The sequence below is a fragment of the Symphalangus syndactylus genome, chromosome 8 (genome assembly GCF_028878055.3).
Source record: "Symphalangus syndactylus isolate Jambi chromosome 8, NHGRI_mSymSyn1-v2.1_pri, whole genome shotgun sequence".
NCBI classification, from domain to species: Eukaryota; Metazoa; Chordata; class Mammalia; order Primates; family Hylobatidae; genus Symphalangus; species Symphalangus syndactylus.
In genome coordinates this window covers 48097556-48111771 of record NC_072430.2, presented here as the reverse complement: position 1 = coordinate 48111771, position 14216 = coordinate 48097556, and the positions used below count along the sequence as shown (strand labels likewise).

The 14216-nt window shown below is 49.7% G+C and overlaps 1 protein-coding gene and 1 pseudogene across 17 annotated transcripts in view; one reads left to right on the top strand and one right to left on the bottom strand.

Annotated features, from left to right (window-relative positions):
- The window catches only part of ACTN1 (actinin alpha 1), a 106076-nt gene that overhangs the window by 58219 nt on the left and 33641 nt on the right, over positions 1 to 14216 (bottom strand). The window contains exon 1 of one of the 17 annotated variants that reach the window (XM_063644360.1): positions 5248 to 6226. The exons of the other annotated variants lie outside the window; for them this stretch is intronic. Coding sequence (XP_063500430.1) covers positions 5248 to 5439 — 192 coding nt within the window. The 5' untranslated portion in view covers positions 5440 to 6226. Of the gene's footprint in view, positions 1 to 5247; positions 6227 to 14216 lie in introns of those variants that run through there. 17 annotated transcript variants of the gene reach the window in all.
- On the top strand, positions 4725 to 5257 carry LOC129487745 (barrier-to-autointegration factor-like; annotated as a pseudogene).

The window sequence follows — 14216 nt, the reverse complement described above, 5'->3', positions numbered from 1 at the left end:
CTCCATCTCCACATCTGTAAAATGGGGATGGTAATAGAACCTGCCTCACAGGGTGGGGAAGATCGTTGCAGTAGCACGTGGAAAATGCTAAGCCCAATCACCCACACACAAGGCTCCAAAAATGGGAGCTACTATTATTAGAATGAAGGACAGAAAGTTTCAGGGAAGATTAGAGTTCAACATAATAAAGAACAGACCACAAGCTGGCTGTACAGTATGCTACCTGCAGCTGAAGGCAGGGCTCGGCAAGGGCACTGGGGAAGGGATTCAAGCAGCCCCTCTGGCTGAGCTAAGTAAGGTCCTTTATCATGCTGACTCTATGAGAGCCTGAGGCAGCCCTTGAAAGGCAGCCCTTGAAAATGTTGGTTTAGAGGATTTTATTTTTCAGCCTCCCAAGTAGCTGGGACTAAAGGTGTACACTACCATGCCCAGTGTGATGTTTAATATTGATTGTCAACCTGATTGAGTTAAAGGATGCAAAGTATTATTCCTGGGTGGGTCTGTAAGGATGTTGCCAAAGGAAATTAACATCTGAATCAGTGGACTGGGAAAGGCAGACCCACCCTCGATCTGGGTGGGCATCATCTAATCAGCTGCCAGCATAGCTAGAATAAAAGTAGGCAGAAGATCGTGAAAAGACTAGACTGGCTGAGTCTCCCAGCCTCCATCTCTCTCCCATGCTGGATGTCTCCTGCTCTCAAACATCAGACTCCAAGTTCTTCAGCTTTGGGACTCGGACTGGCTTCCTTGCTCCTCAGCTTGCAGACGGCCTACTGTGGGAGCTCGCCTTGTGATCGTGTGAGTCAGTGCTCCTTAACAAACTCCCCTTTATATATACATCTATCCTATTAGTTCTGTCCCTCTAGAGAACCCTAATACACCCGGCTTTTTTTTTTTTAATTTTTCATGGAGACTGGGTCTCCCTATGTTACCCAGGCTGGTCTCAAACTTCAGGCCTCAAGTGATCCTCCCACCTCATTCTCCTGAAGTGCTGGTTACAGGCGTGAGCCACTGCACCTGGCCTAGACCTGTTAGAAGGGTTCAGTCAGACCAAGGGTCACACATGCCAAGGTCTAAGCAAGGTTTCTCAACCTCAGTACTACTGGTATTTGGGGTCTGAAAAGTTTTTTGGTGGGGGCAGGGAAGCTGCTGTATGCATCATAGCATGTTCAGCAGCACCCCTGAACCCCACCCTAGTTGCTGGTAACATCCCCCAACCCCAAGCTACGACAACCAAAATTCACCCCTCAGTTCCTCATCTGGAGGAGACAAACACATATACCACAGATCGTAATAACAGCAGCAGCTAATACGTATTGACCATTTGCTACACGCCAGATCCTCTCCTGAGTGCTTTACCTCCTTTAACTCGTTGAATTATCACAATGACACTGTGGGACAAGTATTATTCTCCCCACTTTAGAGATGAGGAAACTGGGCACGAGGAGGGGTCAAGTGTAGGACAAGTTAGTCCTCACCTCCTTGTATTTTTTTTATTATTATTATTTGAGATGTATCTCGCTCTGTCGCCCTGGCTGGAGTACAGTGGTGTGATCTCAGCTCACTGCAACCTCTGCCTCAGGGGTTCAAGCAATTCTCCTGCCTCAGCCTCCTGAGTGGCTGGGATTACAGGCGAGCACCACCACACCTGGCTAATTTTTTTGTATGTTTAGTAGAGACGGGGTTTCACCGTGTTGGCCAGGCTGGTCTCAAACTCCTGACCTCAAGTGATCTGCCCGCCTCAGCCTCCCAAAGTGCTGGGATTACAGGCATGAGCCACCACGCCCCGCCACCTTCCTGTATTCTTATGCATTGTTCTTGAAACAGTGGCCTCTTGGGCTATCCTTTGTTTTTCTACCCAGAAGAAAACATGGCTATCCCGAAATACAAGTGTACCAGGGTGCATGAGAGCTACCCAATGGCAACTAGAATACAGCCTCTGTATCACGGCAGGAGGTGGCCCAGGGCAGAAGCAGCTCCTCTGTGCCTCATATGGGAACATGGGCCCTTGGCTGCCACATCTCCAATGAAGAAGAGACAGAAATCTGAACTTATGCTGGGTGTAGTGGCTTATGCCTGTAATCCCAACACTTTGGGAGGCCAAGGTGGATGGATCATTTGTGTCCAGGAGTTCGAGACCAGCCTGGAAACTTTATCTCTACAAAAAAATCAAACAAAATTTAGCCAAGCATGGTGGTGCACACCTGTAGTCCCAGCTCCTCGGGAGGCTAAGGCAGGAAGATTGCTTGAGCCTGGGAGGTGGTGGCTACAGAGAGCCATGACTGTGTCACTACAGTCCAACCTGGGGTGACAGAGTGAGACCTTGTCTCAAGAAAAAAAAAAAAAAAAATCTAGATTTTTTTATGTAGACTCCCTCAGTTTTGAAATGCTGCCACAATATAAAAATAAGACATCCCACAGGCCCCCCAAAAATGTCAGCAGGCTAAATCTGAATTAAGACCCAATGGGTCTTTGGTTTCACAATGGGAAAACATGAAAGCTTTCTAAGTCTCCTAACAAAGTTACACACATAATAATGTATGACATGTTAAAACAAGCACACAGCAGACAGCTGTGCCTACCACAGTTAACACTCCTGACAGGCCTTGGGGACATCAGCCATCTGGGAGTCGGCAAAAGCTGGCAAGACTTCCCGTGAGGGGCAGCGGGTGCGCCTCTCCCGGGGCTGGATCAATGAGGAACCCACGTCAATACCTGTGTCACAAGGGCCTGCAGTTAGACAGGTCACGCACATGCTGCCATGCCTTGTGAATTTTCAAAAGGTATATTTGTCACTTATTACATGTGCGAAGTACTTTTCTGATCATTCCCACTGTTGGCGGGTACAATAACAAAGGCACATCACTGTGGGCAGGCGATTGGTACAACTCTGACGGACAGCAACTCACCAAGGTGAACTAAGATGAGCACCAGCCCTTAGCCCAATTCTGGGCCACCATCCTGAATAAAGACTAATAATTCTAAATAAAGCAAAGGCTGTAAGCATACAAATGTTCTTGCCAGTATTCCTTGAGAGAGAAAAATTACAAAGAGCCAGAAATTATATTAATAAGGTATTAGGTTAAGTATATTAGGCTTCATCATCCACTTAATGAAATATTAGCCAAAATGATGGGTTCTGAAACTATGTTACTATGAAAAAAAAAACTGCTTATATATAATTAACCAAAAAAAGCAGGATTCAAGACTGTATGTACCGCAAGTTTAAAACTATGTGAGCAATCACACAAACATGAAAAAAACGACTAAAAACAAAACACATCAAAATGCTAACAGGGCTTGCACTCCAGTAACTGAACTGATGAGGATTTTTTTTGCTGTTTTACAGTTGTCTGTAAATGCGGTTGGTTGTGGGTTTTGTTTTTTTTTTTTGAGATGGAGTTTTGCTCTTGTTGCCCAGGCAGGAGTGCAATGGCACAATCTTGGCTCACCGCAACCTCCATCTCTCGGGTTCAAGCTATTCTCCTGCCTTAGCCTCCCCCGACTAGCTGGGATTACAGGCATGCGCCACCACACCCGACTAATTTTGTATTTTTAGTAGAGATGGGGTTTCTCCATATTGGTCAGGCTGGTCTCGAACTCCTGAGCTCAGGCAATCTGCCTGCCTCTACCTCTCAAAATGCTGGGATTACAGGCATGAGCTACAGTGCCTGGCAATGTGGTTGGTTTTTATGATGAGTCTGCCCGGGCTGGAGTGCAGTGGTGCAATCTCAGCTCACTGCAACCTCCACCTCTCAGGTTCAAGCGATTCTCTTGCCTCAGCCTCCTGAGTTGCTGGGACTACAGGAGCATTCCACCACCCCCGACTAATTTTTGTATTCTTAGTAGAGACGGGGTTTTGCTATGCTGGCCAGGCTGGTCTCAAGTGATTTGTCCGCCTTGGCTTCCCAAAGTGCTGGGATTACAGGCATGAGCCACCACGTCTGGCCAGAGTGCTCTATTCTGATGTTTAAGGCTCAACACACAATCCAGGCCATCCACTCTGGCTGACCTCCCCAGAGAAGCCTCCATTGACAAAGGTGCTTTTTCCATTTGTTGCACAGTGGAATAAACAAGATAACCCACCTGCAGCCAAACAAGACTAGCTGGGCAGTGGTGGGACAGCCCAGGCTCCAACCTCACGCGCTGGCCACACCTCTTCCAAGCACATCCTCCCACTCTCCCGGAATCAAAAAATACCAGCCACCGTTCAGGCCAGGGGAGTTAAGTGTTCAGAGGATGGGATCAGGAAACCTGGGCCCTGCCCTGGCTCGGCCAGGCGTGTGACCTCAGATAAGTCACTTCAGTCCCTTCCAGCTCTGTTAGCCCAAACAAGTCCCTCCTACCTTGCAGGCTGGAGCCCAGAAACTTTTCCCATCAGAACATGCCTAATGAGAAGACACAACCAAACGGCACCCGGCAACAATCTTTTGTTCCTGTGTACGGTTTATTCTGATTGGTGGGCTCTCAAAGAAAGCCAAAAAATTCCCCAGGGACAATTTCATCTCCATGAACTCAAAACATACTCAGTGTTTCTGTCTCGAGAGAGACAGCTCCTAACTCTCCTCACCAAGCAGACTTCTGATGTTAGTTTCCCAGACAGCATCTAAAAGCTTTATGCTAGAACATTCCTAGCAGGACATAGAAGGACCAGGATCATCGGCTGCCTCCAGGGAGGGAAATGGGAAGGCAGGGGGTGGGGAACACTTGCTTTTCACAGAATATACTTTTGCTTGAGTTTTGTACCAAAACCATTTGTACCAAAATGTGCTGTCATTACTTTTTTTTTTAAGTATGCAAATAAAAGAACAGTCTGTCTAGGGGGTGGCGGGAGGAACTGTTATGGGAATTGAAGCTGCCGATTAGGCCTGATCAAGATGACAACCTTCCAAAAGCACCAAGAATACGTGGCAGAGCCCATGGGGGAAGAGCCAGTGGGGAGCCTGGCCGGGTAAAGTCCTGGGCAAGAAGCCAGAGGAAAGGGGCTTTGACAAGGCCTATGTTGTCCTTGGCCAGTTTCTGGTGCTTAAGAAAACTGAAGACCTCTTCCAGGAATGGCTGAAGGACACTTGTGGTGCCAACGCCAAGCAGTCCCAGGACTGCTTCGGATGCCTTCAAGAGTGGTACGATGCCTTCTTGTGATGCTCTCTGGGAAGCCCTCAATCCCCAGCCCTCATCCAGAGTTTGCAGCCATGTAGGGACTCCTCCCCTGTCCTCTACAGAGGAAAAGATTGCTATTGTACTCACCTCCGACGTACTCCAGGGTCTTTTGGGAGTTTTCTCCCCTAACCGTTTCAACTTTTTTGGATTCTTGCTCTTGCATGCCTCCCCCTTCCTTTTTCCCTTGCCAATTCCCTGGTGACAGTTATCAGCTTTCCTGCATGGATTCCTGGCCCCATCCCTCACCCCCACCCTCACTTTCAGTCCATTTGATACCATTTGGCTCCTTTTTTGGCAGAACAGTCACTGTCCTTGTAAAGTTTTTTAGATCATAAAGTTAGTGGTTTTCAAAAAAAAAAAGAAAAAAGAAAAGTCTGTCTGGGAATATATACATTTAATTGTTATGTCAGACCTCTAGGATAGGATAGAGAGGACTTCCCATTTCTCTGGGATTATTTGGCAAGGGTGGGACAAGGCTCAGGTATTATGCAGGGGGAAAAAGGATGTTCCAAAATAAAGATAAAAAATGAAAAAATTATCCCATCTATTTAAAAGAATGGGTTTGAGAATAAAATAAGATATAATATAGGGAAAAGGCTCTGAAGAACTTTAAAGTGCCTTATCAGTGTAAAATCTTAAAGGAAGTCATAATTAGGGAGCAGGACATGAGGATACACCAGCAATCACACACATCTCCCCAATAATTAAGACAGCAAACTGCTAACTGGGTAAGATGAAAGGCTGTGCTCTGGCCAAGTGACCCCAGGAAATCACCCAAATGAGCTTCTACGCTTCCTGAAAATGGTACACAGCTTCCCATACAAGCCAGCTTCTCATCTGATGGTCATTCTTCTCCCTGAGTAGAGCACCCAGGACTCTGGTCTAGGCTCATCGAGTCAAAAACAAACTCGCCAGCCTCCCCAGGCAAGCACCCTGCCAGCCCAAGCCAGCCCCCTGCTGTGCGGGCAGGGTGTGTGAACCAGCAGGGTCCTTGGAGAAGGCCAGGCCAGCACCTGTGCTCACGGTTGAGTCCCCTGCAGCATCCACTGATGTTGAAGACGTTACTGAGGTGCAGCCAGGGGGCGTGCTGGAATCCCTCTGACCCCCATACAAGTATGGCCAGTCTGGCCAGGGCGTGGGCCCTGGGTGGTTTGTCTAAGCAAAGACCTGCCCAGAAGTGATCTCAGATGCCCAGTGTTCTGGCAAGGTAAATAGGAGTATCTGGCTAACTTATCAGGGGCTGACTGCCAGCCCTTCAAAGCCAGCCGTCAGCTGGTTCATGCGCTGAAGAAAAGCAGAGTCTTCGGGAACATCTCCACCCAGATCTGCCTACTTCCCACCCACCTGGGAGTGGCTGCTGAAAAAGCTGACAACCGCCAGGCCTCTGCTGAGACCCGGCACTGCTCTAACAGCCTGTCCCCAGGACATGTGAGTGCTGGGGTTCTGGAGATTCAGAGTGCAGGGGACTGGGGGTGCACCTTGGACTCTGGAACAGGACAGACCTAGGCTCCAGTGCCAGCCCACACCTCACATTAGATCTGTCTGCTTGGACAGGAGATTTAATCCTAGCCTCAGGATCCCTATCTGTAAAATGGGGATAACAAGGCCTACAATGGCACAGAATGAAAGAGGACCAAATTAGACCCTATGTCCTGAAAGACTTAGCCTGGTGCTGTGTCCACAACAGACACTTAAACAATGTTAACCCAGCAGGTCCTCACCACTCATTGGCTGTGTGGCTTTAGTTAAACTGTCTAGGCGTCAACCGCCTCACCTTACAAATGGGAATAAAGAACATCACCACTTTGTGAAGATTATGACAATGGAAGCAAAACAGCCAGCAAGATACCCCGGACACATCAGGAGCCCAGTCAATGTCAGCGGTCAGCATGCTCTCACTTCCCATCCACTGTCTATTTAATCAAAGTTAATCATTCACAGAGCAAGAAAGAAGTCCTGTTGTTTTTTTCCCCATTGATAAGAGAACTCTGAGACGGGCCTCTGGCCAAGAGGAGGAGACGGGGAGGGGGGAGTGGAGCCTGCATTTCCTGGTTTATACCCATCTACAGCCCATTTCAAAAGACATAGCACCAGACACCCAGAGGGTCACCAGGGCCAAGAAGCAGGGGGCCCGCAGCTTTTTCTGGGAGGCTGTTTGACCTAACAAAGGCACCCTGCTTGAGAGGGCTCCTGGGCCACCATGAGACTCCGATCTGGCCTTCCTGCCATCCAAGGCCCCCCACAGAAGGCAGACTGCCCAGCTCCTTCTTGCCTGGTACAGGTGGAACCTATGGACTCCCAGGAGAAATCACAGCCACTTTAACACAGGTGGACACATGATCCTAGTGAAGAAACAGGTCTGTCCTCTTAGCTCCTCGCCAATGAAGAGTCAACTGCCTCAGCCAGTCTGTCACCATCCACAGCCTCACCCCTCCCAGAGACCCAAGGGCCCACCCCAACTGGCAGCCACCAGCTAGCTCTGTCCAGTACTTGCGACTGGGCCTCCCGGAGCCTTGGTTCTCACATCAATAAAGACTTCTGTAGGCCAGAATGATGGTGAAAATAGTAATAATAAAATAAAGATAAAATGAGCCTGCAGCCCATAAGGTAGTCACGAGCGAGGGCTATGTGAGCTAGTGCAAAGAGCTCAGTCTCCTACCGGATGCAGACCAAGCACTCACTAGATGTTAAAACACAAAAGCACCTATGAAGACAGAAAGCAGCTTGATTAGTGGTTTCCTAGGGCTGGGAACGGAGGAGTTGGGGGGAGGTGATAGCTAAGGGGTACAGAATATCTTTCTAAGGTGATAAAAATGTTCAAAACTGATGGCAAAAATAGCTGCCCATTTATGTGACTATCCTAAAAACCATGAAGTTGTTTAAATGGGTGAATTGTATGGGTATGTGAATTACATCTCAATAAAGCTGTTATTTCTCTTTTAAACTAAAATGTTCCAGGACCCCGCTAAGCCTTTTATATCAAGATGTGGTTTTGTTTTTAACCCATTTGGCCCATTGGAAAGAAACCAGGCTCAAAGACAGGCCCTGGACCAGAGCCCTCTCAGGGGACTGATGTAATTGAGCTAGTTCAACTACTGAACAGTGGCTGGTAAGCCTGCTGAGATGAGGATTACTAAATGGGAGGAGCTGGTCTTCGAAGCAGAGTGGCACCCGCTCCGGGAGGCCAGTGTGAGAACAGCCTCCTCCCCAGTCCTCCAGGGTTACAGTTTGGTCCTGCTGTAACCCCTCCCCCATGTCTGGAGTCTGATTCTGGCCCTTGAAGGTCTGAGAGCACACAGTCCTCAGCAGGCTGTAGCTCCCAGCAGTGGCCAGCACATTCCTTCCCCAAAGAAGGAAAAGCCACCAAAAGTGAGGTCATTTGGTTTTTTTGGCACAGATGCTGAGATCTCTGGGTCACTCAATTCCATAGAGAACTCCCCCAGCTGACAGGGATTTGGCCCAGCCTGCTACTCATACAATATGGGAACCTGGGCTCTGGCAGACTCTGGCCCCTAACTTGACCCCTCCATGTAGTTGAGGTATGACCCTCAATCTTTCAGCTTGAAACCTCCATGGTCTTATCTGTGGAATGGGATGATGAAATCCACCCCTCCTGGGGTTGGGCTAAGAATTAAACAGTACAAAACTAGACTTACGGTGGGGACTCAAAAATTAAATAAGGCTGGCTCTGGTATCTCACACCAGCAATCCCAGCACTTTGGGAGGCTGAGGCAGGAGGATTGCCTGAGGCCAGGAGATCAAGGCCAGCATGGGCAACATAGCAAGACCCTGTCTCTACTAAAAAAAAAAAAAGAAAGAAAAAAAATTACCTTCCGTCCTCTCCCCAGGGTCATTTCTCCTGAATGTGCCTTGTTGACTAGAAACAAGGAACCTGCCTAGATTCCAAACCCCTGTGTGGAAGCTCCTCTCCAAAGGTCAAACCACTTATCACTACAAATTTGCAAGAAAGAAAGAGATCCTGCTTGGACAAGGAAGTTTTCCAAGTCTCCTTTCTGTGCCCCTAAAATAATCTCCCAGCAGGAGCTTCTGTCCTGGTCTGTCCCACAGTCCACCCCTGGGTCACCCAGACCCCTCAAAGCACCTCCTTGGGCATAGTGACTGGGAACTCTGACCCCCATGGTGGTTCCGGTCACCAGGCTGTCAGCTGGAGCATCAGCTCTGTCAACTGCTTTTGGGGACTTGGGAGGGGTTCCTGGAGGCCCCAGAGGACAGATTACTGCACCTCTTTAAAAGGGGCATGAAGCCCCTGAAGAGCAGCCAGGGTCCAAAGTCTGGGCTCACAGTGACTGGCCCAGTGACAGAACGGGAGAAGCCAGGCAGAAAAAATAGAAAAAAGAACAGCAGAATAATTCAGTGCAATGGTTCTCACACTTGAACATGTAAACTTGACTATTTACCAGAATCACCTGGAGGGCTTGTTAAAATACAGATTGTTGGGCCCCACCACCAGTTTCTGATTCCAAAGTTCTGGGCAGGCAGAGAAACTGCATTTCTAACAAGTATCCAGGTGATGCTGATGGTGCCGGTCCAGAGACCACACTCTGAGGACCAAGGCTTAGTGGCTAAGAATGGATTTGGGCACAGAAGAGCTGGGTTCAATATGGGTCTGCCACTTACTAACCTTGGAACCTAAGCAAGTTCTTGACCTTTCTGAGCCTCGGTTTCCTCATCTGTAAAACAGGGATAATACCTTTCTCAACTGGGTTGGTAAGGAGTTTCAATGAGATAATCTATGCAAAAAGCCCAGCACACCCTAAGTAGTTAATAGTGTCTGGAGTTCATTACTAAAGTACAAGAGAGACAAGAGAAAGGGTGCTCATGGAAAGGCATGAGACAAAAAGAACGACTCCAGGAACATGGAACTGCCCTTGTCTACTAAACGGTCCCAGGTAGCATCAAGGGATCATGGGGGACACCTTGGCGCCCAGTGTGTTCCTTCATCTGGGCCAGCAGGACCCAGCAGGCACTGCACCCCAACCTGACTCAGTCAAAACGTGATCAATAGGACCTCAGCACTGATCCAGCCCAAACTCCAAGCCAATGCCACAGTGCCACCCACCTCCTCCCTGAGGGACAACCACCCAGCAGCAGCCACATGACTTTGCAAAGGAATTCTCAAAGCTCCAGGGAACCCAAGCCCGCAGGATGCCAGAGATACTAGGGGATGAGGCAACAAGTTCAGCAACTGTGGAAGCATCACAAGCCACCACAAGTCACACTAGTGATTTGCACCCCGGGGGTGGGACTGGAGCAGACACCCCCAGGGAGCAGAACTTCCTGCAGGAACCTACGCAACAGGCAAAAAACTCTGTCTCTACAACAAATTTAAAAATGTTAGCCAGGCATGATGGTGCACCCCTATAGTTCCAGCTACCCGGGAGGCTGAGGTGGGAGGATCACCCCAGCCCAGGGAGGTCGCGGCTGCAGTGAGCCATAATCACGCCACTGCACTCCAACCTGGGAGACAGCGAGACCCCATCTCAAAAAAAAAAGAACTTCCTGCAGGGACTGAGGCATTAACGGGCTGTATCTATAAACTGCCACTCCTTACAGAAAGGTTTTCTGCAGAGCATCACCACGATTCTCAACACCACCCAGGAGGAAGTTTCTGGTTCCAAGAGAGCTGACTGGAGGAGGGGAGCAGTCTTGGCACTTGGAGAGTTGCTCTTCAGCTGCAGCTCAAAACTAAAATGCATCTCTTTACACCTAATAGACTGGCAAACAATTAGAAAGGTGATTATGCCAAATGTTGGTGGGGTTGAGGGATCCGGAAGCCCTCATGCCCGGCTGGTGGAGAGTAGACTGTACAGCCATTTTAGGGAGTAACTCAGCACCGTATCAGGAAATTCCCTGCAACCGGGCAATTCCCTGCTTAATGCAATCTCACACAGCTGCACTGGGATGTATGGGAGAATGTTCATCGTTGCCTCATTTGTGTCAGCAGGAGAGCAGCTGGGGACAATCTGCATATCCATCACAGGAGATTGTAGGATAAAATGTGACGGACACACAGTGGCCTTGCATGGCCCCGAGATGACACTGGGCCATGACGGAGGAGCCTAACGACCTCAATTCTCTTCACCTGAGGTTCCGCAACACAAAGTTTCTTCTCCCAAAACACAAACACACAGATTAGCACATTAAAAAGCAGCACAGAAACCCTCACCCAGGCCCAGGACAATGTGACCCAGTGCCATCACTGCCCTCCTGGCCTGTCCACTAGGCCGGCAGTGGTCTGGGGTGTCAACAGCCCGGCAGGCTGAGCAGCTCGCCAACACCTTGGTATGGCCAGCCCGGCTTGAGGGACAGGGCGGCAAGGTATCAGCAATCAGGGAGCAGCAAGCTGAGGAACAGGAATGTGTCTGTGGAAACTTCCATTTCCAGAAGGGTGGGAAGAAGGGCAGCTGCAGGCAGATCTGTCCACCTCTGCTGAGAAGCCCAGGGACCTCTGGGTAGCGCGGGGCAGGACGGGACAAGGGGCTTCCGCCTGTGGTCAGTGTATTCACAGTCCTCTTCAAAGATCAAAGAGATCCACGCCTGCTGTTCCCCACCAGCACCGGGGCTCCTAGGCTTCACTTCAGACACTGCAGCAAGGGCAGCCCTGGGGTGCTTTCCGCTCCCCAGCCTCCTCCCCGCGACCTCGAAAGATCAGCGTTCCATCCTCAGTTTCAAGATGGGGACACTGACGGCAACGTGGACTTCAGGGAGCCCCAAGGGGAGGTAAGGGAAAGAGAGGGAATCATATCCTAGGGTTGCTCAAAGATGTTGGCTACCATTATAACCCTCAGTGAGTGCTCACTCACTGTTATCAACACCCACGAGGCATGCGCCATCTCAGCAAATCCATTCTAGGTTAAAGGAACAAAGAACAGGACACCAAAGGCCAGTTCCCCACAGTCACACAGCTAGCAAGAGGCAGAACTGAGGTGTGAACTAGATCGGTTAAAGCCTGAGCCTGCTCCACTCTGCTGGAAGGCTAAACTCTTCCAGGCCAGTCTTCAGCTTCCGCTCAGGCTGGGGAATGATGGGGACACATCCAGCTCTGCCCACCAGCCTCCACCAGTCCCTGCTCAGTCTCAAGCCACACGGGCACCCGCTCAGCTGTGCCCAGGCAGTCCCTGAGCCCAATGGACTGGGGAGGAGAGCCACAAGGCAGCCCAGGACACTTCAACGCTTAAAGCCAGCCATGAGAGGAGACTGTGGACCTGCTGGCCCCCTGGGGATGCAGAATGGGCCCAGCAGGTTTTTCTTCCAGGTCTCAGTTTTAGGGAGATGGAAAGAGGGTTTGAATTCTGTCTTGGGTTTCTGAACACAAAGGCCATTGAGAAAGACCGATGAATAATTAAAGGGGCCGCCAAGCCGATGATGTGTGCCAGAGTGTGGGCAACTGGCTTGCTAGGACTTGGACTGGCCCGATGTTGGCAGCCTCCCTCACGCAGGCCACTGCAGATTCTACAGACTCGCCCAGGCTCCAGGCCTCCCCTGCCAGACAGCTGCAGCCAGATTCATTCATTCCTTCCTTCCATAAATTCTTACTGAGCACTCACTCTGTATCAGGGACTGGGGTTACATCATGGGCAAATACAGGCACTGTCCTGAGTCATGGAACCTGCAGTCTAATGGAGAAGACAAACAGTAAGCAAAGATTTTATCAATGAGTGTATTTTTGTACACTAAGATCCAATGCCTATAGGAAAGGTCCTGGAAGGCATGAGGTAAAACAGGACCCTGAACTGATCCTGGGGGGATGTTGGGGGGCAATATGTCTGATCACTGCCCCAAGGAAGTCAGTGAATCTATAAGGCTGGGGGGTATTAGATGGAAAGTTTGTAAATGTGAAGGGGGCCCACATAACCTGTCATCCAAACCAAGGTACCAGGGGGTCTACTAATAATTACACCAGCATAACAGGTATAGGCAGAGCTGTAGGTCACCCTATGCGTGTGTGGGGCTGGGCAACATGGTGAAACCCCATCTCTACTAAAAATACAAAATTAGCCGGGTGTGGTGGCACATGCCTGTAATCCCAGCTACTCAAAAGGCTAAGGTAGGAGAATCACTTGAACCCAGGAGAGGTTGCAGTGAGCCTACTGCACCACTAAACTCCAGCCTGGGCAACAGAGCAAGACTCCGGCTCAGAAAAAAAAAAAAAGAAAAGAAAGAAAAGAAGAAGAAGAAAACAAACAAACAGCAAAGGCCCCAGAGAAAAGAGAGTAAGGTCTGTTCAAAAAACTGAAAAAAAAAAAAAAAAAAGTCACAGTGCAGGAGGGAAGGAGAGGGTGCCAGAGACTGGAGATCAACTAGCCACATGGGTGTTCGGGTGCCTGCAGCTGTTGTTTCTCCTGAGAGCAGTGGAAGTCACCAAAGACATTTTATTTTAGCTGAAAGAAACGAATGGGGCTTTGGCAGGCTGAGCTGGGGGTGCGAATCAGACGCTGGTTACATAATTCCACCTGCATCTTGGAAAGAGACCTCTAAATGCCATGGGAAGGGCAGATCAGAGATGGAAAAGAGTGGCTGAAAAGAGACCAAGCATGAGATCATGAAAAGATCCCAGCCAGAGACAAAGGGAGCCAGTCCAGGGTGGCAGTGGAGGAGACGGAGAAGCAGGTGGATACAAGAGATACTCAGGAGAGACGGGGAGGAGGGGCAGAGGCCACACCCAGATTTTCAGACCTGAGCCAACAGAAGGAGGAACAGGCAGAGAGGCCACAGCTTTGCACCCATACTCCCTGCCTGCCCAGACACCTGGGGCAGCTCGCTGTTCACGGCAGTCCCCAAAGGTCCAAAGTCCTGAGGCCGCAGATCTAATTGAAAGGTCTGAGTGGAAGAGCTTCAGAGATCAGGATGTCACTCCCAACCCAAGAGCCCCAAGTGCTCTACCAGTGTCAACCTGATCAATCCTAACCACCCCAGAAGGCATCTCATTTTACAGATGAGAAAACCAAGGCCAAGAGCTCACAGCCACTCAAGGTCACAGCGAACAGTGGATGCAGGAGCCAGAATTCCACCCGCGGTGGCAGTCGCACACTTTC